Here is a 24281-nt window from a genome sequence, read left to right as displayed (position 1 = left end):
TCCCTACGTGAATCACAGGCTGCCCACAAAGAGCCTCACAAATAGAACACAGAACCACGAGACGGGGAAACATTCGTGGTAACCAGACAGGAGAAGGTTTAATTTCATAACTCGGCGATGCGAAACGGAAGGTGCTACAGGTTCAATTCAAACAACGCGTACTCCAAAATAGGCTCCTTACAGCAAAATAAATTGGTAGCTCACATGCAAAGCAGCTTATAGCGTATTCCTGGTAATGAATATCTCAATCTCATCTGTGGGACCAGAGCACCTCGTGTCACAGTGATACTGAGCACCAAGCCCACCTGGTGTTGCATAGGAGAGGGATCATCATCTCAGGTGAGGTGACATGGCATCCTCCAGCTCATTCTGTACTTATTACTTCAGCGAATGAACTGCCTCATTTTTAAGCAAGACAAAACTATTGATCGTTTTACCTACAGACAAGTTGGTCACCTAGTAAAATACTGACAAAGTATTCAGCTGGGATATGGAAATCCACATTACCTGCCTTACAGAGATCTGGAGGATCCTGTTTGCCAAAACCACTCCTGCCTCCGTGGCTGATAACAAGATGGCACATGGATTAGAGATACCTTAGTTACAAAGGCACCACGTCAGTCATTCTAAAGTATTTAACCACTTAACTCTCTGCAAAGAAAAAGACATTGTTACCCAGACTTGCACTTGAATTATAAGGAATTCTCTGCCTCCCAGACACAGATAAATCAGAATCAGCCACAATTGTATTCACGTTAATCATTAACACCATAACAAATCCCAGTGACGAAATGGTTCAGGAGCTCATTAACAAGGGCTTAACGTACACACTTTTATTTCAACATGGCAATTTACACAACAGCTAATTTCCACACCTCCCTTCCCACCCCCCCCCCCCCCCCCCAGAAAGCCTGCATACCCAGATAACAGAATTAGCACCTAATGTTCATAAACCCAATAAAGGCTTTGCATTATGATTTACTGCAAGCATTGGTCAGATCCTAAGCAATGTGGACAACACGGATATATGAAATAACCCAACTTCACCTTACCATGGGAATTCCAAGTGACTGGTTCTCCCCCAAACACCAGGAATGCATAGTTTGTACAGCTGAGTACAAAGGAACAAACCACAGTTTTGGTCTGAAGTTATTGCAGTGCAGATGTACAATATGTGTTTGCAGAGCACTGGAACATACAGAGGTAGGTGACACTCCTCCTTCTTGCTTAAGAGTAGTTGAAGCTAAGTGGCTCTACGTTAAGTATCTCAGCTATGCTGCCAGGTCCGGATGAACTGAGAGATTTAAAATGATACATGAAATATTTCACTGGCATGAAGAAGTTCCACTGCAAGAGGTTACTTGTTGTTTTGTATGGAGTGAACTGTTCTTCATTTGAAATTCACTGCTCTGAACTTGTAGTGACATAATGCTGTACTCGTCTCGATGCTCAATAGCTCAGCAAGGTAATTTGAGGGTCAATGGAGATCAGAAGAGTGATGTTATGTGAAAATAAAGTGCACTTTTCTGCTCAGAGCCATGGCTCACCCTCCTGCTAAAAAGCAGCTTCTAATTAGATGATCTCATTTATCAACCAGGGTTGTCAGAAAAGCAATCAAGACCCAGTGATGGAATCTGATGGAAACTGCCAGGCAATGCCAGAAAAGAAAAGCCACTTTGGGCTTAATTCTTGTATTCTCTGTTTCTCTCCCCATTTTTGCTCTCAATTACACAGTTCTTATTAAAAGTCTTCCCTCCTACTTACGAAGCCCGGCTCAACATTATCTCCACAGGTACTACCAGCAAAGCTGTCATGTGTACTGACACACCAGAGAGAATGTTGACATTACATGAAGAAACGTCCTATTCTAGATGACGGCACTTGGAATAAAGAAAAACAAAACCACCAAGAGCCAGGAGGCTGACATGAAGATAAAGCCCTCACGTGCAAGAACACCCTCTCTACATTCATCACTTACACCACCGAGCTGATTGAAAGACTAACAGCGGACTTGGCTGTAGACTGCAACGTGATTCAACCCAAAGGTGCTAATAAGAACACATCCATCTCATTTCCACTAATACACAAGACGTCATGCACAGCTGAGACGTGAGATTTGAAATCTATTTACAATTGTACATATGTTACAAGATACATTTTCATCTTTACAGCTACGGAATAAACCAAACTAACAGCGGTAGCGCTCAAGTTTCAGCTGGAACTTGAAATCTTTACGTTAAACTTAACCATTAAAAAGGTTTAAGTGCATGCCAATGAGGAAGCTTTCAGGAAAGATATCAATCAGCTACTGTTGCTTAAAAATTACACTGGTTTGTGTAGAAAATTGAAGTTCAGTTCAAAAACCTCACAAAAGCCTAATAGAAATCTAACCGACTAAAATAAATAGAGTTTATTACACTTCACCAAAAAAAAAATAAATGCACCTTTAAAAATGTATCGATTTAAGCTCATCTGATTTTTAGCCTTGAATTTACTTCCCAAACAGCAGACAGTGCTAAATGAGAACAACGACGCTGTTCAAATTTAACACCAATTATTATCCTGCATAGACCTGAGGCTGCAGTGGTGGGGGCAGCTTGTCATTCTCCACATTTTCAGAGTCAATAGCTGCTAAGGCTTGATTTTTTGGTTTGATTTCTAATGGATATTTCTCAACAATATCTTTGACTTCCTTTGCAACTCCATCAGTCCAATCTATCAGGTCTTTCTCAAGCTTCTTGGCTTCACTGACAATTCTATCCTGTCTCTCATTCAACTGAGACAGGAGATCTAAGTTTTTATACATCTGTTTGACACCCAGGCACACATCAGGTGACCAGCTGTCGGATTCCTGCTTCTTCGGGGACGTCTGACCAGTCATAAAACGATCAAAATCCTCTTGGCTTAAGTTTAAAGACTGAGCATCCAGTTTTTCAATGAAGGCCACAGCGCAGCACTACAAACAAAACAGAAACAGTGTCGTTGCAAGCTACAGACTGGAACCTTGGTATTCTGTTTTTTGATCCTACTCTTAAGACACAAAACTGATTATTTTCTGCCTCAAGGGATCACTCCTAAGCAGCTCTTCAGACAGCAGCTCTATTAGGCAGTTCCCACCTTTGGGAAGGAATGTTGAAACGCCCACCTTACCTCACAGCTTCTACCAAAAGGAATTTCTAACATTCCAAGTATCTCATTCAACTACATATTTTCCTTGAGAACTGCTTTAAGATGAAATGTAGAGAAGCCAAGTCGTCCATAATCACAACTCCTTCTAGCATAAACAAGCACACATGCAAATACCTCCTACAGAAAGTTTAAGAAGTCCGTTTACCTCCACTGTCTAATTCTGCAGATCCCTGGATGAGATGAAACTCTCATGAAATTATATGGGGAACTTTACACCTGTAACATCTGCAGTGCCCAAGCCTGGGGTTTTAGGAATAGAAGGAGCTTATCTCCTTACAGAATAAAAACATACCCAAGTCTCAGCACCAGACTGTTCAGTAAAGAGCTTCATACTGTGAAGAGCAAAACACCGTCTGGTTTGGAAAGTAAAGAAGGAAGAGAGAGGAAGCACACAGCAAAAGAGCTTCTTAGAGTCTAAACAACTTTAAGCATTATTGGGAGAGTTGTTTCACTTTTCCTTCTGTATCTAAATAAAGGACAATCTCCTTGTATAAAGTGCCACTGTTGGTCCTGCACTTACCAAGTTGGTAAAATAGTAGCCATCTTCTCCTGTCATCAACCTGCTTGGATTACAAAAGCGTGTTATATACTGGATGTTGGACTGCAGACGGGGTGGGTTTCCCTTCAAAACAATGTATATAAGTGTCGGAAGGAAGTCATCAGCAGAAGCTGGTTCGTTTTTGGTTATCTTTATAGCATTAAAGATGTGCTTGCTGCACTTGGTGATGCATGCCAACTTATCACGAGGAACACGCTTTGAATCCATCTCAATAATATCTGTAAGACAGAAGAGTTTTTGGAAGTCGTTCATACCATTTTAATCAGTCACCCAAGCAGGCAGAATACAACGCTGAGAATTGTAAGTTTTGGTTTTCAGTCTGTTTATTCAACAACTTCTTGGCTGAATCCAAGCATCTCGAATAGATTAGGTAAGCCTAAACACTTCTCTCATTGCAAAGTTATTCCTGCTTCACAGATGACAAACTCGTCCACCATAACAAAGACTATTGCCAAACTAAAAGCCCGAACCTCCTGAAGGCAGCAGAAAATCTCTCTGACCAGGAGACCTGAAATTTAAACCTGTAAGTGTTATCATTCACAAACCTGTAATTGCTTTTACAACCATATCAGAGACTTCTGGAATCTCTTCATTGACAGGAACACACAGCATTTGTGGAGTTACCCAGTGCAAAGCCCTGCAACAAGAAAACCAAAAAGTGAAACCATTCTGTGCCAACTAACATTCAGGTGTATAAAAGCAGCTGCTTCTTGAGTTCAGTGCACAAGGAGTGCTTTGTGTAGGTGAGGCACCAGTCCAGTTATAAGACAGTTTGTTCCACTGAAGTTAGTATTTCCATTAAAAAAACCAAAATCCCTTATTGCTTTAATTTCACAAAACCATACCAAGTCATTTTCCTAGCGTAGCACAGCTTCATTTTATTCATTTCTTCTATTTCTAAACTAAAATGCTTATAACACTTTCTGGTTAAAAAGCCTTTTGTGTACATAGCACCAAACTCCTCATACGTTTGACTCAGAGCCCCCTGACAGGCTGTGGATTACTCAGCTGTTCTTCTTTAAGAGTCTCACCTGATCCTCTTCTGGACAGCGAGATCCTTCTTCTCATCGTCAGTCGTTTCAGGACAAAAGACGTATTTATACTGTCGAGTCATGATGTATTTTTCAATCTGATCCATTGCTTTCTCAACTTTCTCAGATGGCACTGAAAGGCACAAACCCCCCCAAGCCCAGTACAGTGAACACAGGATTCCATGATTCTTTGGAAGATTTAATAGAGTTTGATTACAATGGCACTAAATCAGTATTACTGACTTGAACCAAGTCACATGAATGTTCTTGAGTTGATAAGACTTGGAGTATTTCTACTCTTTGCAGCAGGAAAAGCACCATGATGACATGGTAAATACACACACAGGTTCACAACGAAGCACATGCACTCAGTACAACCAGCCTACCAATTCGGTTGAACTGTTTGCAGCTCACAAGAATATTTCTTGAAAAACAAGGTCTTTGAGAATAAATCCAGTGAGGTCCTCCAAGTCCCCTGTCCCTGTTTACCTCTCTAAAAGCAATCCTTAACTATGTTGAAGATGTGCTACTTACATTCCAGACACAGAAACACAGTCTGCAACAGCAGCACTCCCCTCTCATTCGCTTCTTGTGCCCTACAGTGCAACGCAATGACCACAGCCTGGTAACTGGGTTGAGGCTACACATTCAACCTCGGTTCTAAACAAACAGCACTGAATTAAACACAGGAAACGAAAACAACTGAACCACACTTAAAGAAAACCTGCAAAAACAAATCATTTAGATTGTAAAACTCTGCAGAAATGGTGCTGCAGGGAACAGCAGGTAACTTTGGGACTAGGATTGGTTAACATTATCAGAGGTGTGGTTCTGAAGACCCTGGTTTTACTTGAAAATACAAGCAGCTTTATGTTCACAGCATTACTTTTTCAGCACTAAGATATGAGGAAGGAGAACACGGATACCTTTCCAGCGTGTCTGTAATTTCTCTGCTACATTTTGATAGAAGTCCTGGGCACATTCAGATTGTTCCTCAATACTTAAGTCCTGTAACAGAACACTGATTAAGTGTGCATGTGTGGAAGAAATGGCAGCAACGCCTTTGATGGCAAGTGTCCAGCTGTGATAACAGTCTGAGAATGCAATTATATCCTCCCCAGAGGTGTTGATGTTGGCTTCATTACATTCAAAAACATGAGAACCTGAGGTTGGCTCCTTAACTTGTGAAAGGCTTATACAGCTGTTCAGCAAAAATACATCCTGGCAATGAAACAGGTGCAATTTCCCCCATCACATCTCTGAGCAGTGGTAAGAATGCAGACTGTGAAAGCAGAATTGAGAGCAAATGTTCTATCTCTAACTTCTCATAAATGAAGTGCAGTACATCAAGAAAATCAGCCAAACAAACAAGGATGTAAACTATAAACTTCAAAGACTGCCTACACAGTAAACACTCCTGATAAAGTTAGTATGAAATATATGCAGGATGTTTGGGAATTAATACTGTCCTGCTGTAGGGTTGGAATTAACACTGCTGAGCCATGTGGCTCAATTAACACTGAGCCACTTTTCCCTACTGAATGGAAGCACAATGCCATAACTCTGCAACAACAAATGCACGCAGAGAAAACTGAGGCCAAATTCAAGCCTGAATACGATGATACCTCAGCTCTGACAGCAGGGCTGCATTTGATACCTGGTTTATATGTAACAAAAAGCGAACGGTTAAGTTTTGAGAAACTTCTTTGATGAGCACCAACTATCAAAGAACCGGGTCGCTAAGAGTAACTTAAATGGTTAAGACTAATAGTAACTCACGGTTTTCACTAACTCTGTGTTCAGAATGAATCAGTTCTAAAAGTAAAGAAGAAAATTAGGACGGAGAGCAGATAAGGTTCCTTCAGAATTCCCTCTTAATTTCCAGTTGAAATCAAGGATACAATTTGAGCAGCTCCTCATTAAGTAGAAAAGGTAGGGAAAAAATATAATACTGAATACTGACTCATTTCAACCATAGGTGGCACTACAGATCCATTAACACCTCACTTACGGTACCCAAGACACTGAAGTTTGGGGCATGTATATCAAACATATACATATCACACCTACAAAAAGCAGTGCATTCAGAACTGCAGACAGCCACTACAGCTTCATTTGACCAAGGACACCAGCTTAAAGCTCCTGTACATAATACACAAAAAACTCAATTTCTCCCCAGTTTTCCCCATTTTATTTATGTAAGAGGCATGCAGATCGCTTACCCTTTTATGATTCATTGTGTCTAAAAATAATTTACATTGCTTATAGATATCTTGTCCTGGTTTATGGTAGGTCTTGAGAAATTCTATGAACTCCTTGGATACTCGGTCTGTCTCGAGGCTGGCCTGCCTGTTTATAGAAGGGCTGGGAGCCTTGGCTTCTTGGATCTCTGCTGGGAGAGATTGGACACAACAGATTAACCTTGTCACACCAGCGTATGAATTCAGAAAGCATTTGATAGGTATTAAGTTATCAGAATTTCTTTTCCCCTTCGATCCTGCAGTCAAAAGAAACCATTCCATTTCTCAGAGTTTAACAGTGAAATGGTGGGATATCATTAAACGGAACAGTGAAATACTCAGCTTGTCAGAGAAATGAAACACTGACAGCCACATGCCCATTGAAACAAATGGCCTTTTCATATTTGCAAACTACTGCAGTGTTCGTTTGCTTTCAGGCTCCTTATGTTTTCCTTCTCAGATAAGAACCTTCCATACGAGATCAAGGCCTCCTGATGAGATTCCACAGCAGCTCAAACTAATGGTGTAGTCCCGTTTTCATTCTCCCTCACCTTCAAATTCCTGCTCCTCTCCTGTGCTTCCACCAACACAAGCATTCATTCAATTGGCTCATTAGCTTGAGGAGAAGCAACTCAGAGTAACCCTAGTCAGAAATCAATCTTTCTTATAGGTTTTCCAGCTGAATTAGGCCCCAGACTGGCACACTAGAAGGCCACAGGAGCACCAGTAGCAGCACAAGACGAGGAATGGGAGCGTGAGGTTGGTGCAAACACAGCAGCCCCTCTATGGCAAGACAGCAGAAGCCACAGGGCCACACCTGCAGCCCAAATGAGAACGCAGCCACTTGCATCTCTGCAAAAGCAGAAGCATCTGTTCAAGGAAGAATCTGCTTGGCTCTCAAGGAGGCAGGAACACAGACTGCACACAGCACTGGACGCAAGTTTACATAGCTGCAAGCACAGGTGTTGTGTGTTTTTTCCCCACAAACACATCTGATTTTCCAAGGTATACAATCAAGGAAGTTAATTGTACCAATCCAATACCTTTCCTACCCAAATTTAGTTCACCCACCTTTCAACCTGCCAGCCAACACTGTTCAAAATGAAGGATTGAACAGAGGTGATGTAAATGAACATGATGAATAGCAAGCAGCAAAGAAACAGAAAACAAACATATTCTTAATCAATGGGATACACACCTTTCAAGCTGAAAATACTAACATGCAAAACAACAGCCCTTCATTTCATTAAGCACACATACAGAACTCCAAAGAAAAAGAAAAGAAATGGGCTTAGTATATTTAAGTTGCTATGTTTAATTTGGACTGAAGTAGCTTATTGCTTTGTTTGTTGTGTTTCAGAGCTCTGCGATCCAATGACTAACAAATACATACCACTTGACCACAGCACAAGGCTTGCTAGGGCCTCCAGGCTTCAGCACAGCCTTCTCTGGATAATGATTTGGTCAGGCACCATCAGAGAATACACGTTATTTAAGCACTGAGGAATGTAAAAGGCTTTACAGATATTTAAGTTCCAACTGTAGTGATGAAGACAGAAATGGAAATCATCCTCCTTTATAGTTACACTGCATCACTTTTTCAGAGGGAGTTGCTCTAGTCTTTATAACAAACATTCAAAGTGGAATGCCTGTATCGTATTCAAGTTGAAGGCACAAGAATTACTATTGATTCAATACTGTTGCATTTAATATTTCATGACCAGCACGTAGAAAGCATCTCTTCAGAACAACAAAGTGTTAGAATGGACTGCCTTAGCCACAAGGACTCCATGGAGTTACTCAAATAATTCAGCTTCGCTGATCTGTGTTGAAATCCTGATCTAAGGAAAATGAATCTGCAGGAACCATCGCAGCTCCAGCAACTACATATTTCCAGCTTTGTTGCATATTCTCCAAGAATCAAATTGAAATAAAAAGCAGCAGATTGCAGGAGGGAAATTCCATCTCAACAAGAGAACCGACCAGAGGAGATATGCCAGAACGGAAGAGTTCAGGATGAATTAAGAAAGGATCATCTTTTACCAAGAATAACCATCATTTAGACTAAAACCTTTCTCAAGGTTTTCTACCATGATGCTCATTGTCACAGCAGAACATCAGCACTCCAGTGATTCACTCTGGTTGTGCCACAGTTGTGGATCTGAGTCCAAGTAAAGAATATGAAGTGTGAGTTATCAGCTTCACTACACAAATACATTCAGAATCTTCATGTGGTTTGTACAGCAGCGGCACAAACATCTTCACTTTTGTTTAGCAGGCACAACAGGACAAGACTGCACACAAGTAAGACAGGACAAAGGCTGAGGCACTGTCAGCATCGCAGGTTTTGGTGCTTTTTTGTTTACATGAAGCATGTTCTTGTGATATAAAACTGTTCTCTTAACGACAGACACCTGGAGACCTTTTGAGATTGTAAAAGCTCTTGAAGTGTGAATCCTTCAACTGAAGTACTTTTATCACCAGATTTATAAAGGCAACCTGGAATTGGGGTAGGGTTTTTTTTGGATATAAATACAAAGCAGCACAAGACCCAGCAGCTCCTTCCAAAAACTCCTTTTTTCTTTGAAACCTCCCAATCCTTCAGATGTCAAACTAAAGCAGAGCAGAAAGAAGCTGCAGCTGAAGATTCCAGACTTGCTTTTTGCACCCAACAGCACAAGGTATAACTGGCACAACCCTAGTCGGTATTTTGCAAAGCCCAACTAAAGAGTAAGCTTACTACAACCAAGCAGACAGCTTGCTCAAGCTGTGCTGCATTACCTTCAGTAGGGGAAGCCAGTTCCCAGGAGGGAGTAAAAATCTCCTTCAAATCCCTGAGAATGTTATCAGCATTTCGCTCCCTCCCAAGCTGTCCTTGCTTAACGACTTTCTCTTGAGTCACTGAAATAAATGCAAAATCAAGCAAGACACCAAGAGCAGGAGCACAACAGGAGAGATGGTGAATGGGATTAAATAAAAGGGAAATATGGGAAATGAGAAGAACGAATGTTAAAAAAAAATGGCTTCCATACATAGCTGAATGCTTCATTTAGCCAACTGCTGCTTACATATGTAAACATGTATATGTTTATATATATATTTGCAAGGCAAATTCTACAATGAAATGATATTTAAAATTACCCACTAAGGAAATGCATCACCTATAAGGCTAAGCTGTGTTAATATCATTTTTTTCCCTCCTGGAATTCCTCCTCCACAGTCCAACAGTATAAAATGCTGGCCATGATGGACTTCATGCTGCATAAAATCATTCAAAATGAAGCAGAAAAGTTACCTTTCTTAGCTCCTGTTCTGGAGGAAGCAGTGAAGAACTTCTTCACAGTAGTGACCTTCCGTGTTTTCTCATTGGTTTTCTTCTCTTCAAACTTTGAGAAGGTCAGTGACTGTGCCCCCTGGGTGCTCTGACTGCTGGCATACGCTTCTTCCTCCTCACGTTGCAGCCTGGGATTAGAAAGACATTGGTCCAATTAAACTGCTTAATGCTGGCAAAAATGAGTTAACTTTCTATGCAATCAATTAATTGGACATTTGACGTGCCAATCCTCTTCTATGCTCACCTTCATTTCTAGCTTCCTCTCACATATCCATTCACTACACTGAATCCGTTCCTACATTGTAATGGGGAAAGCGAAGGAAGGCTTAAAATAGGGAAGGGAAAATGGTAATGTTGAAAGGAAGGTGGCTGAAGTAGAGGTGAAGGGAAAGACTATGGAAGCATTTCCAACAATCCTCTACGTAACTTTCCTGCCCATGTCCCAGTCTGGGGTGTCAATGCATATCACCAGAACTACTTTCTGTTTTAGGATGTCTCCAATTGATGTTTAATCCCTTTCAACCCCAAAATGCCTTGGCTGTCTTAAGACAACCCCTCCATTCTCGTCAGCTGTTACTGTGTGTTTCCATTCACAGACGGTCAGTCATCATCCTTTATCATCTGACTGAAGATAAACCACGGCACGCAGCTGAGGAAGTGAAACACCCTGCCACAATCTCAAGAACATTCTGAGAAACAGATTACTGCTGTCAAAACTTGCTTTTAAAAGTCTTCCAAACACATAAACTTGCTTGAATGAATGAGGCAAACCCTTCACTGCAGCACCAATAGGTGATGTGCAAAGACAAAGCCCCTTCTAATATATGAGGGGGAGAAGCATACTAATGCTTCAACAGCTACTATTCTTCTTATGCAGAATGATTAAAGTGGGTTCAATTTATTGTTCTTCACGCTGCCCAAAGGTTGAGCAATTTCAAGCTCCCACCCAACTCAGAATGGCCCACAAATGACTTTGCATGATGTAATCTGGAGGCAGGAACAGCATCTCATCTGTGCTGAGAAGCCTTTGTGCTCACTGCAAACAGTCACAGTTTATCTGCTCCTTCAGCACCTCCATGCTGAACGGTTACTCAAAGAATTAAGAGTTGCTCAAGTTAATAAAGCAAAAGCTTGGACGTCTCTGGGCTTAACCCTGCAGTTTAACAGAATGACCGTGGATGAGACAAGCTATTTTTTAAGCAGCAGCTGAAACACAGAACGGCTGTGCTGGCTGCGTCCAAGACAATAACTCTGTCTCCAGAGGCAGAGGCATTTTAATCAAAATTGTCACTTTCACCCCCTCTAACTGCTAGTTAAGAGTTACAGATTGCAGTATGCAAATTAGGCCAAAGTATTTGTTGAGAGGTCGGGGGGAGTGTTTACATGTCTTACTTCAGACTGTCGTTTGAAATGTCTTAAATTAGAACGTCATCAGAATTCATCTTTGTATCAACAGCAAGGCTTTCATTGCCGCTGGAATGGTCAAGTTTGGGAACTGGTGATGAAACAGCCACAGCAAACAGCACCAGAAAAGGTGAGACAGGGACAGCATTTAGTAAAGTCACCCTACTGTGAAAGACAAAGGAATAAAGAGGGCTCTTTACCGCTCTGCCAGCTCCCAATCCTCTTGGATCTGTTTCTGCCTGGCCTTATGGTATTCCTCTCTCCAGCACTTGGAGCAGAAGCCTTGCCAAGCAGGATTGCCATAGTAACCACATCCCTTCTTGCACAGGAGCTCTGACTGATCAACGTGAATTCCTCTGCGCTCAGATTTCAGGCTCATTTTCTTCCTGTTTAAAGAGAAAAGGGTTAAAGATAGAATCAGCAATAACCCGCTGCAACCAATTTCCTCTGCAGGCTTGTCTCTTGAGGAAGATGTCGCCCCTTTTAATTATTGAACAGTTAGTTCCATAGTAACAAAATAAATGCTAAAGAAGGAAAGGCGCAGTTACATAAGCGCACAGTGCCAAAAGCCAACTGCAGCATTAGCATATGTTTGCATAGCTGTGACCTGTAAACAGTGCTCTGCAGCTGGGCGACAAGCAGGCTGGCACTGCCAGCCCTGCAGCGATGGGTACGTGTGTGTCTGTGTGTGTGTGCAAAGGCACAGAGCTGTGAGCTCAGCAGCACAGCCTTCTGACAACCGGAGGCACAAAGCAGCTGAAGGAAACAGAATGACAGCTACCATCACTAAAGAGAACCGAGCCAGCACGACTGTTGGATTTATATAGAGACTGCAACAGAATGATTTACTTTGCAGCTCTGCAGCCCTCCTCTTTCTTCTCTTTGCTAGACAGAAACTTTTCCACGTGCCACCTCAGCCCCATTTCAACTACCAGTTTTAAATGCTGCATTCATTTTAGGATAAAGGCAGCACAGGACCATCCGCTCTAGCAAGTTTTATGGCCTGCATCATAAACCATTTGAATTGCAATACTGACATGCACAGAAATAGTGCAGCACAGCACTGCAGGGCAGGTCTCAGCCTTCCAAACCTGCTTCTTCTCACCCCTGGATCCACAACAGTGCCTCACATACACTGGAGAAGCACCTCAGCAGGTTGGGTTCCTGCTCCTGTGCTCATTAGTAAAGTTGTTTCTCATATCATAGAATGGCTTATGCTGGAGGAGACTTCGAGATCATTTAGATCAGCCACAGGCAGTGGATCTCTTTGCTGTTGCATTTCTGCCCAGCAAAGGTTACTCAGTGCTGGAAGTTCTGGCACTCAGCATCTCAGGAAGAGCCCTCAGCTCTGCTCTGGGCCACCCAGCAAAGCACACACAGGGAGATGCATGGCTGCCAGCAGCACTTTTTCACTATGGGAAACGACAGCAAGATGATCAATTGCTTTTAAAGACTCGCCATGTGAAAGGCTTCCTGTCAACCTAAACAAGTTATTTTAAGTAACGTGAAACATATGATTTTTCTCTGAGGGAGGAACAAATTAAACCCTCCATCACAGCCATGCAAGGATTAAGGTTCCCTCCTCCAACACCTCCTTATCTTTAAAAACAAAAAGTGATGGCTTCCTAAAATAATCTAACAATCCTTGCTGGGATCCGCTTATCAAAAGAACCCACTTCACAACGGTGTTATTTCTAAAGACGAGGTTCCTCATTTATTTAGGCTGGAAATGGCATGGTGCTGGGATCTGGAAGCACAGCCCTCTCAGTGCCACACACAGCCTTACAGGGAAGTGAAGGTTTGCAACCTCCACAGCTGCTCCTGTGTTTAACCCGCACGTTAAACACCGCTCCCCAAAGCAGAGGATGCTGCAGCGTTTTGGTTACAGACTTCTAAAGCAGATGGCTGAGATGAGAACAAACCAAAGCACAAAGCCACCACGCGTGCAGCTGCACACACTGCCATGAATGGTAAAGGCTGAGGGGCTGGAGCTGCATCAATCCAACACAACAGCACAGAAACGTTACACACAGCTCTACTGCTCAAGGAAATGCTGCCTGACCTCATCACCCACCAACAAGGAGCAAGTTAGAATGCTTCTGCAGCTCCATTCTATGCACCACTCCCATGAATTGAAGCATTTGCTGCTCCTAATGAACAGCTCAGTGCCTCCAGCTCTTGGATATTCCACCATCCCCACCGGCACCGAAAGCAGCTCCCATCACCCTCAGGGCTCAAGCCACATATAAGCATTGCAGTTGCCTTTGGCATTTCACTAACCCTTCTCCTACACTGGGACTCAAATTGCTCTGAACAGCCAGAGTTCAGCAGCTTACACTGCAGGAGTAGGTTCGTATGAAGCTGCAAAGCCAAAGCACAAGCAAATAAGCCTGTTCATTTTCTTCCCCTTCAAGTAAGTTTCAATTGCAGTTACATCAGTTTTGGATTCAGGACAAAGGAGGTCACCCTGAATCAATAGGAAGAAATCACATGCTGCACTTGGAGCACAGCCTGTCCTCCTTTAAAGACACAGGGCCACTACAAACTTCACAGCCAAGTTCTGCACTTACAACAAGTTTACTGAACCTATGAACGATCCACCCCGCACCAGCTTTCCTACAAGTGAATCACTGCATCATCTGCTCGATGTATGTGCAAGGCCAGACCTCTTCTTTGCACTCACACCCTGGACGTTCTCAGTAACACAACCCAGTGTGTTCTCCTGGAGCCAGAGGGGGAAGGCGATGCTGAGCAGCCTCTGTGCTGCCTGAGCACTGGGAGGGCAGAATAACAACAAGGAGGAAAGCAACAAACCTCCACACTGAAAAATAACAGCTGCCATCAAGAAGGATCACAGAGTTGAGGTCCTTGTGATCAGAGCTGTGTCAGATGCACATTATTATTATTAAACCTCATTTATTTCCCCCCTTAATTCAGCAGTACTTGGAGCAAGCACTTGCAGAGTGCAATACTGGCTCGGAGCTCTCAGCAGCTCCTCACATCCTTCGGTGTCTCCTGTCAAGTTTATCATCCAAAAATACACAGCTCTTTCTTCAGAAATGGAAACTCGTGTGATTCATAGAGCACAGGGCAGCTGTCTGCCCAGCAGTTCCTCTGTTCCTTTATACAGCTGCAAGTGAAAACGTTTGGGGAAGCGATAGAGGGTTTGGGGGGGAAGCGATAGAGGGTTTGGGTCACCACAGGCACAGAAGCAGACATGAGCCACAACCAGAAAAGCCAACTATGTGCGTTGCACTGCCCTGAGTCACATTGCTTGCTGTGTCTGTGAAGGTTTGTTAAGGAAACACAAACATGTAGAACAGGGGAAACTTGCAGAAGGGAAAGAACCAAAGCACCAAAACTGCTTGCAACGTGCTGGGGATGGGAGGGGAGGGAGCTGCTTCTGATTCTGCTTTTAAGACATACTTTCTGCTGACCTGAAGTACAACAGCACACCTTGAGTATGGATGCTCAATATAACACTTCTATTGTCTAGCAAGGATTTCCAGTTTCATGAGCCCAACTATCTCATGAGATGCAATAACACCTCCAACTCTACAAAGGGATTCCAATCAAAGCCTTCACAACCTGCTACCTGCATCCTACACACGCTGGGAAATACCTCCAGTCATCCAAAGGCAACCTTTAGCAGCCAGCACAGCAGCACACTGCTCACAGCACACTGCTGCACCCTCAATGGTAAGCCCACAGACCCTCAGACCAGCTCTGTCAGTGTCCCACAGCAAGGAGCAGCAATTACAGCTCACAACAACAGCAAGAGGCTGCCTCCTAATTTTCCACGCAGACCAGGTTACAAAATAGCTGGACAAACTCACGGGGAACCTGTTAGAGCAGTGCTGTAATCACCGCAGAGCAAACACGCTCGTCGCCTTTATGTAATGCACAAAGTAGGATCTGTCACCAAGAAATGATTTAATGCACACATGGAAGATTCCACTTATGTAACACATCCCTTGCAGTAATACCCAAGATCGTTTTCTTACCACGTTAGGGTTTACAAAGGCTGCGGGCAGAGCTGCAGCTTTAGGAAGAGCACTGTTTGTGCAATGAGGTTTAGACATGGTATAGATTGACCATGAGCTCCAACACCACCTGCTTGTTCCTCTTGCTGCTCTCTTAATGTACACTCACCTCAGCTCCCAGGCGCTGAGCAGGCAAAGCAGACACCTTTACTGCCTCATCGCCGCCAGGACGACATACTGACTTCTTCATCAACTATTCATTAGCCCTGGATTGCTTACCTGGGATGAAAGCAGGAGCTGGCAGGGCTCACATAGCAGAGCTGAGCAGGCCTCGCTTCATCCACAGGTGCCTTCATTAAGATGTAATTGCACGTCAATTTACAATTATGACAGGGGATGAGAAACAGTTTTAAAGTAACTCTGCATGTAAACCCTGCAAATCAAAGCAGTGGCTTCTATTCTATTTCTTGACAGCAAGGCTCCTCACCAAAGCCCTTGGCACAACCCTTACAAACAACCCACACCAGTCCTCTCTCAGGACAGACCTAAATGCAATTTGGCTCTCTGAGTTTAAGTCTCCGTAGCACTTTGTGAACAACTCGTCTTAATTCTTCTCATTAAAAAGCCATCAAAACGCTCCAGAGCGTGTTCTCTGAACGCCTGACACAGCATCATGCACTGACTCTGTCTGGTCTTTAATGGCCACCCCAGGAATGGAACGTTAGAGCAGGAGAAGCAGCAAAGCCTAAGGAAATAATAATGCAGTTTGCCTAAGGGAAACCCTCGTGTGAATAACAGGGGTAGCCAATGGCTTCAAAGCTGCTGCTGCATCCCAGATGAAGGGCTCAGAAACAGACAAAGTGCCTTATCTCAAAAGGAAGGGAAAGCATCTTTCTGGGTAAACAGTACAAAACGTGATCAGTGCTGGCATCTGAAGAAGCAGATGATCTTTAAGTGAACACCACATTGAAGTACAACTTGTAAGGAACCAGAGTGCCATCCATCGTGCAGGAGGAGCTCATTCCAAAGAGCAACCACTGACCCAAACGGCACAAAATTCTTCAGAGCCACCTAAGGGTTGAAACAGCCGTGACTCACGTGTAGCCCGAAATGCTCAACTCCGTAATTAGCAGAGAGCTAATTAAGCATGAGCTGGTTTCTTCCAAAGGGTGGGGCAGCATGATCTAACAGAGCCAGAAAGTACAACAGCCATTCAGCAACTCCAGGATTCAGAAACACAAAGAATTCGTTCCTGCAGAACAGACTGCTTCAGTTTTCACCAAGTTGGGGAGCATCTTCCTTGCAAAACTCCAGCTGGAACATCTACCTTCCCCTCCCTGCCCCCTCCCCGCATCAATGCAGACCTCAGGCTACAGTTTTACTTGCCCAAGTTGTGCCCGTAGCAATGACTGCTCTGCTGGAGGAGTCGGGAATGAACAGACTCAGTCTCACCACATCCACGTGACTCATCGTGGCACTTTTAAATGAAATCACAAGAAAGTGGGAATTAAAGTGAGACGATGAGGCTGAACTTCTAAAACCTGCTCAGGAATAGCAGCTACCGGCTTCCACACGCTCTGCTTCTTCTGCCTGCATGTAAACCTTGCTCACTGGATACAGGTTCGGAAGTGAGAGTGCTCCCGTCTCAATGAAAAACCCGAAATCACCTCACTTGGTGATTGCTTGTTGTGCAAGATGATCTTATGAACTGATATCACTGGCTTCATGTTCCTATTCTTTTGCTATTTGCGTGCTGTTTTGGTGGTTTCTGTTCAGCAAAACATCATCCGAGCTACAACTGTCTTTCCAGTCTTGTCTTCCCCTGCAAAACACTTGTGCAGCCACATCCAGAAGGCTGACATGTATGGTCTCCTCCCAGCAGGGCTGCTCCTGCCGTGCACTGTCAAAGAACCACAGAATCATGTGGGTTGGAAGAGACATTTAAAGGCCATCAGGGAACTCAGAGCCCCATCCAGGCTGAACCCTGGCTGTCTGCAGGGACGTGGCATCCACCACCTCACTGGGCAATGGAGTCAGTGCCTCACTGCCCTTCAAATAAAAGGCTTTTTCCTTACATCCAGTCTAAGAACCCCCTCTTTTAGTTTGAAACCATTTCTCCTTGTCCTATCACAACAGACTCCACTAAAGAGTCTGTCTCCTTCCTTCTTACAGTCCCTTTCTAGATACTGATAGGCCACTCTCAGGTCTCCCCAGAGCTCTCTCCCCCAGGCTGCTGTCCCCATAGGGAGGCGTTCCATCCCTTGGGTCACTTTTGCAGCCCTGCTCAGGACACACTCCAACAGCCCCATGTCTGCCCCGCACTGAGCACTCCACACCTGGACGCAGCACTCCAGGTCAGGTCCCACCAGCAGAGCAGAGGGGCAGGATCACTTCCATCCACCTGCTGGCCGTGCTTCTCTCAGTGCAGCCCAGGAATGCTGTCAGACACACAAAGCCACAGTTCGCCGTCCTGCCGTGCTCAGCCTCCAGCTGCCTGGAAGGTGACCGAGGTGAGCAAGCTGGAAAGCCAAGAGCTTCTCCATACCCACCCCAGACACCAACATAAGGAGCTGCCAACACACAGCCACGCTTCAAAGAGAGCTTACCAACAGCGAGCACAAAGCAGGGCAGCGTCACCAACAGACCTCAAACCGAGCTGCTATTAGGAAGCCCTTTTTCCTACCAGCTCGGCTCGGCTTCCATCCGTCCCAACGCACCCAGCAGACTCTGCGGGCCACAACCTGCCCGTCTGACTCAGCTCCCCACGCAGGGGCGGGCTGAGCCCCGGGCACGTCCCTCACCTCCCGGTTCCTCACCCCCATTGCGGCCGCTCCGAGGCAGGGAGCTGAAGGCGGAGGGCCCCGCGCTGCCGGGCCGTACCGGTGGGCCCGACCGCAGCCCCGCGAGCCGGGCCTTCAACGGGACAGAGAAACAGGGGCTGCCCGGGAGGGACCCGACCGGCTCTATCCCTTGGGGGCAGCGCCCAGCAGCGGCTCACCGTTTCCCGGCTGGCGGCGGGCCGACCCCGCGTCCCGCTCGGCTCCGCTCCCGGAACGGCGCTCCTTCCGCAAGGCGGCCCTAAGGAGGAAACGGGCGGGCGTCACTTCCGGGGCGGGGCCGGGTGAGGCGGGGCGGGCAGGGAGGAGCCGCGGGGCGGTGTGAGCGGGAACGGACGGGTTCAGCTTCACAGCCGGACACAGCGAATACAGTAAGGAATAAAGCTCTGCAGCACCCACAGCGTTAACGCGATGGAAGAGCTGGGGGATAACTGCAAACCTCGATCAGCATCCAGGCTGGAGTCTCAGTTGCATTGGGGTTAAAACACATACAGACACCCAACGGGGAACACAGCGAAGCAAAAGCCTTCCATTAAAGTCACAGTGGAGGTGGAGGGAAAACTAAAGGCTGAATGGGAACACACCGAGGAGTCAAATACAGCCGAGTGACGCTCACCTCCCCCCTCCCAGCAGCGCTGTGTGTAACTATTGCAGCTCTGGACATGGAACTTGGCAGCCCAAACAAGCACCTGGAAACGGCTTCGGGTTTGGACAGACAGAAACAGGTAACAGGAGAAATAGGGAGAGTGGACACAAGGTGCCAGCAATGATAGAAGGGAGGTTTAACTGAAGAGCTGAGAAGGAAGCGCTTGTCTTGTATCGTCACTTGACCGGCTCCAGGACAAAGTTTAATAGCACAGAATGTAAAAAGAATCGGTAATAAAATAATACACGTTAAATACTCTTAATGCTTCTTGCTAATAGGAACGTACACACGGAGTTACTCATCCACCAAAAGCCTCTGCAGACAGTCCTGCTCCTATAGAGTTTCTTTTTGTGGGTACTGTAAACATTCAGAATTACTAAGGCTAAAAACAGGCACCAGTCTTTCATGAAGGGTTCATTATCCCAAAAAGCAACAAGGAAAATCCTTCCCAACCTGCTGTTCCTCTTCATAACGACAGAAACAACTAAATATTCTACTTCACAACGCGGACTTCTTAACTTAGAAAACAGGCATGTAGCTTCATCTGCACAACAACACTCCTCTATGAGTTTAATTGTCTATTACACCGAAGTTACAGGATCTCAGTGCGGGGTGTTACTCGATCCAGAAAGTGACAAGTTTAACGTAGTGACCGAAACACTCTCAAGTGGGTAAAATGGAACCACGTCCCGTCAGCGTTACCAGCACCTGAGATCCACGACATCCACTTTGCAGACAACGGGACTGCGGCCACACGCAGCAGGTGGCACATTAAAACATCGAGGTTAGACACTGCTCTCCATCGTTTCCATGAGGTGATTTTGTTCTGTGCCTCATTACGGTACCTGAGCCACATTAAGGTACCTGAGCCAACAGTTTCAGGCTGTTTGCTTGGTTTGTTTGAATATTGCAGAGGTTTTTGAACCCCTGGGACAGGTCCCTCTCTGCTGACCAGCTAAACACTAGCTGACGCTGCAGCAGACTGATTCCAATATACGTTAGCAGCAATGCATTTCCAGAGACACGTTGCAAAAATATTCAAAGCAATTGTCATCTAGAAGTCCTTTTCATCTCCTGCACCGTTCAGGCCAAAATAACTCACCACCAAGTGATCTTGAACTCATAGATCGGACGCTTGCAGTAATAGTGATTTATCAGGTGTTTATCACACACCCCGATACACTGATGATCCACAGTTATCCCTCTATCGGACAGGTCTGTCACAATACAGTGCAGAAGGTCATACACGTCAGCCACAGCCTCCCAAGGTCCGAACGACACGTCCACCTCGCAGTGATGCTCAAACAGCTTTGCCTCACTTTCACTTCTTTCAAAACGCAAAGAATTGAAATGTGGGCATTCATAGGGAGTGATGGGCATCTCCTCTTTGAAGACACAGACCTTCAGCTTGGCAAATCTTGCTTTTCTTTGCACAGCTCTAAGCTTTGCTATTTCAATGATCCGCTCCAAGTGATCTAAGAAACAAAAGTTGAAAGCAACAATGAAACACCGCGCAGAAGAAATTAAATCCTTTTTTTTTTTCCCCACGTGAAATATAATATTTCAGTGTTCACGTTATTCTTAATACAGTACTAGCAGTAACAGAGGGATGGATGCAGATACAGCTAAATACATTCTATATTAACTACACCAGTCTCCGTTATCTTGTGAGCCTGGTGCCTTCACCACGTGCCTGAACTTATTCCATGCAAGGCTCTAATGGAGCAAACAGGGAGGCACGGAGACTCTCCTGCTCAGTGACAAGCCTTGCATTTCATGGCCTAGATCTGGCTCCATTTTAACACAGCATAAAAAATTCACAAGCTCAGACGCAGCAGGAACAGATCCCATGTGAAAGCCTCAGGGGTCTGAGCAGCATGGAAGGTACATAAGAAACTTAAGACATACAATGGAACTAGCCTGAAAGGAGGCCTAAAAGCAGCACATCTACTGTCTGAATTGTGGCAGAAACAACAGTGAGCACTGCTTTGTTTATTTACCTTTGTAGTACGGCATTAGGCCCAGGAAAGCTTGCCTAACTTTCTCTCCTTTCAGAGGCTGGACGTCCTCTAGATGGTCTAGCAATGGTCCTATGGAATAATACTGGGCTTCCTTGTAAACTGGCCTCACTCGCTCTCTTGGCGGCAGGTCACCAGATCGCAGGAAGTTAAGGATGTCTCTGAAAGGACAGAACACTGAGAATCAACAAGCCTGCAGCAAAGCTGTTGCGCGTGGGAAAGGAAACGCTGCGTGTTCATTGTTTACTCTACTGAGACAGAAATCCTTCAACTCCAGTAACTGAAAGAAGCACGAGTTACACACCCAGCCAGTGTTTGTAGCAAAAAGCTGATGGAGTAACCCCTTAAAATAGAACAGGCCATCCTATGGGACGGAGATCGCAGTCGCTGTGTTCTGAATTTCAATCTGCAACAAAAACCTCTTGGGTTTCCCTAGAGAATCAGACATGTGGACCCCGCTCAGGACCGAGGTTCCATGTGGATGGATGGGGCACTTGCAAAGGAGGTGCTGCCTTCACAGGATCAGGGCCATGTCCTTTCATACCATAAGGAAAAAAAAGAGACAAAAAAAAAGAATATTTCCTTGTGATTCTGAAACACTGTTTAACCCAAGAGTTTTCAATAGGAAAATAAATCACTTGGTAAGCATTAATCAAGTACTACTGACCGTATCAAGTAAAACGAGCATTACTGCAACCTTCACGTAACAAACACTAACTGGGCTCTCTGTCCCCACTCCAACTTGACTTCAGATCAGTAACACCACAAACAAATTGGTTCTCCAACAAGAATGGCCAAATGGAAAACTATCACTATTTTCACAGTGGCTACATCTGTTTCTGTCCCATGTGAAGGTACAAAGTTCAAAACGAATCCTTAAAGTGAAACTAAAGGGCTCTGTCAGCTAAAGCTACTTAAAGACGTACTTTTTTAAGGTGTTGTTTCCCTCTCCCCAAGCTGTGCTTTAATCTCACATACTTCTGAAGAGCTCCAGAGGTAAGTCATTCCCTTACCAGACAGAATACGCATTTGGGTTGTTCTTTCTCCTTGTGAAGCTACAACCCATCGCAGGCACAGATCCTGTGTCAGAAGTCCACTTTCACTGTCAGAAATGCATTAGTTAAAGCCTAACGATACTCCCCCTGGCATATTCAATTGAAGGGAAACAGATACTGAAAAACGTGATTAACATGAAAAAAGATCTTCATTAAAACAGGAATTTTTGGGGAACTAAAATACTTCTCTAATCCCTATAGATGTAATGGGGCAGATTGGTATAAACCAGCCGAGCATTAAATACGTTCTTTTTTAAAGCAGCCAAACAGCTTGATGCTCTGAGAGCAGATGTTCCAAAGGAGATGACGTGAATTTGTCCTCTAGAACATGATCGGCTGCTTTTCCTTCTCCACTGTAAAGCTTAAGCCCTTAAGAACAAAACAAACCATTTTCAATGGTGACGTGCTGCAGTTCATTTCCTCCCTGGGATGTTTTCGAGGTGTGGATGCACACCAACCCCATGCTCCTAAAACCTGCTCCACGGACATTGCTCGACTACAAGAAATGAGCATAAAACTTATTTTTCCTTTCCGTCAGTCACCACTTTGGAAGCAGATTGAAAGCATATATACGTACCCAAAGTAAGTTCCATCCCTGTCAATGAAGTATCTGCCTTCAGCGTCTGTGGGGATGTAATGCCTCCCGCTGAACATCGCCGCCAACATCGTGTCCTCGTAACGCCTCAGCGTTGACAGCCTTGTAGTGAAATACGCGCCTCCTACGTTCAGTGGGACGACTTCTGGGAACTGGAAATGCAATCACACCGTCAGACATGAGCCCCCAGTGCTCTGCAATGACACACGGGCCAAACGAGCAGGGATTTGTACAAGCCCCATCATGCAACCTGTGCTACTGGGACAAAACTTGGTCGGACAAAGGCCTCTGCCCTGCAGCCACAAAGCAGTGAGCTGTAAGGGTTAACGCCTCGTACACCCTGCATGGTTTCTGGGTGAATTTTAGATGGAAATCTGGAACGACAGCGGTCACTACAGCTTTAATACCAGGTATCTATCAAAAGTGTGAGTGTCTTCTTTTGGCTCTTAGAGAGGAAGAAGATAAATCAGAAACAAAACAACAACAACTCCTCCTTTCCCACCAAGTAAAACATAAAGGGGAGGAGGAACACACTTCAAGGCCAACCCCGGCACCTGCACCTGGCTGCTGCTCCATTGGTTCCCGTACAGCACGCTGGCAAATCAGTGATCCTGCGCTTCTATGATGCTGACAGCAGGCCCCAAAATCTCAGCATCACGTTACATCGCACTAACAGCTGCCTCGCTGCCAGAATAAAGACTTGTTTGTATTCGTCAAGCTCCAGCAGGGATGGAGATGGGGAGCAGCGCTGTCACGCTACGTGAGTAAAAGGCGAAGGATCGGCTGTAATTCAAGGGCTGGGCTCCAAACCCGGCTGGATGGACGCTGACAGACCAGGAGAGACGCGGGTTGGTGGCGCTGAGCAGCCCTTACCTGCTGGGGCAGCAGCGGCAGCGCCTGGCCCGCCTGTGTGGCCGTGGGAGTGGCCGGCTCTTGGAAGTCATCCTCTGCATCCGAGCTCGACATGGCCTCATCCGGGTCTCCGCTCCCTTTGCTCTGCCCTGTGACTACCACCATCCCTCTGGCTCTGCCCGGCGGCGCTGCTCACGGGAAGCGAGACCCCGGTCAGGCGGGCGCCCTCCCACCCCACGCGGCTGCGGAGGATCACGTGGCGGGCGGGGCGCGCTCTGGCGGCCGCTCGGGGACCGGCCCACGGGCAGCGCCGGCACCGGCGGGCGGGGCTGGGCCGCGGACAGCGGGGCTCCTCCGCCGGCACGGCCCCGCCGGCCGCGGGGTACGAGCCCGACGCCCATTGGCTGCGCGGCGCACGGCCGCGCGTTACCATTGGCTGACGGGATGAGGGCGGTCCTCCCGCCGGCAGCGATAGGCCCGCGGCACTGCGCGCTCCCGCGCCGCTCCCGCCTCCTCTTGGCGGCGGCGCGCCCCGGGC

General features: G+C 45.6%; 2 protein-coding genes across 10 annotated transcripts; both read right to left on the bottom strand.

Moving 5' to 3' along the window:
* Positions 1–62: 62 nt before the first annotated feature.
* Positions 63–18866, bottom strand: RABGEF1 (RAB guanine nucleotide exchange factor 1). 9 transcript variants are annotated; one of them, XM_072353274.1, is made up of 11 exons: positions 16020–16763; positions 11958–12143; positions 10315–10481; positions 9801–9920; positions 8091–8111; positions 7002–7171; positions 5706–5787; positions 4780–4912; positions 4294–4385; positions 3710–3966; positions 75–2956 (listed from the first exon to the last, which is right to left on the bottom strand). In XM_072353274.1, exons 1-11 carry the CDS (start codon positions 16094–16096, stop codon positions 2558–2560), a joined length of 1704 nt encoding a protein of 567 aa, XP_072209375.1. In that variant the 5' UTR covers positions 16097–16763; the 3' UTR covers positions 75–2557. The 9 variants fall into 9 exon arrangements, with proteins under 9 accessions (XP_072209373.1, XP_072209375.1, XP_072209369.1 ...); XM_072353268.1 differs by lacking the exons at positions 8091–8111; positions 9801–9920; positions 16020–16763 and adding exons at positions 18077–18234; positions 18739–18831; XM_072353273.1 differs by lacking the exons at positions 8091–8111; positions 9801–9920; positions 16020–16763 and adding exons at positions 18077–18178; positions 18739–18809 and having other exon boundaries at positions 7002–7168.
* A 519-nt stretch (positions 18867–19385) lies between these two features.
* Positions 19386–24098, bottom strand: KCTD7 (potassium channel tetramerization domain containing 7). The gene is made up of 4 exons (XM_072353275.1): positions 23765–24098; positions 22874–23043; positions 21224–21402; positions 19386–20698 (listed from the first exon to the last, which is right to left on the bottom strand). The coding sequence occupies exons 1-4, from the start codon at positions 23906–23908 to the stop codon at positions 20322–20324; spliced, it is 870 nt and encodes a 289-aa protein (XP_072209376.1). The 5' UTR covers positions 23909–24098; the 3' UTR covers positions 19386–20321.
* Positions 24099–24281: the final 183 nt, after the last annotated feature.

Source organism: Excalfactoria chinensis, chromosome 19, assembly GCF_039878825.1.
Source record: "Excalfactoria chinensis isolate bCotChi1 chromosome 19, bCotChi1.hap2, whole genome shotgun sequence".
Classification (NCBI taxonomy): domain Eukaryota; kingdom Metazoa; phylum Chordata; class Aves; order Galliformes; family Phasianidae; genus Excalfactoria; species Excalfactoria chinensis.
The sequence above is the reverse complement of the archived record's forward strand: the minus strand, read 5'-3'. Positions and strand labels throughout refer to the sequence as shown.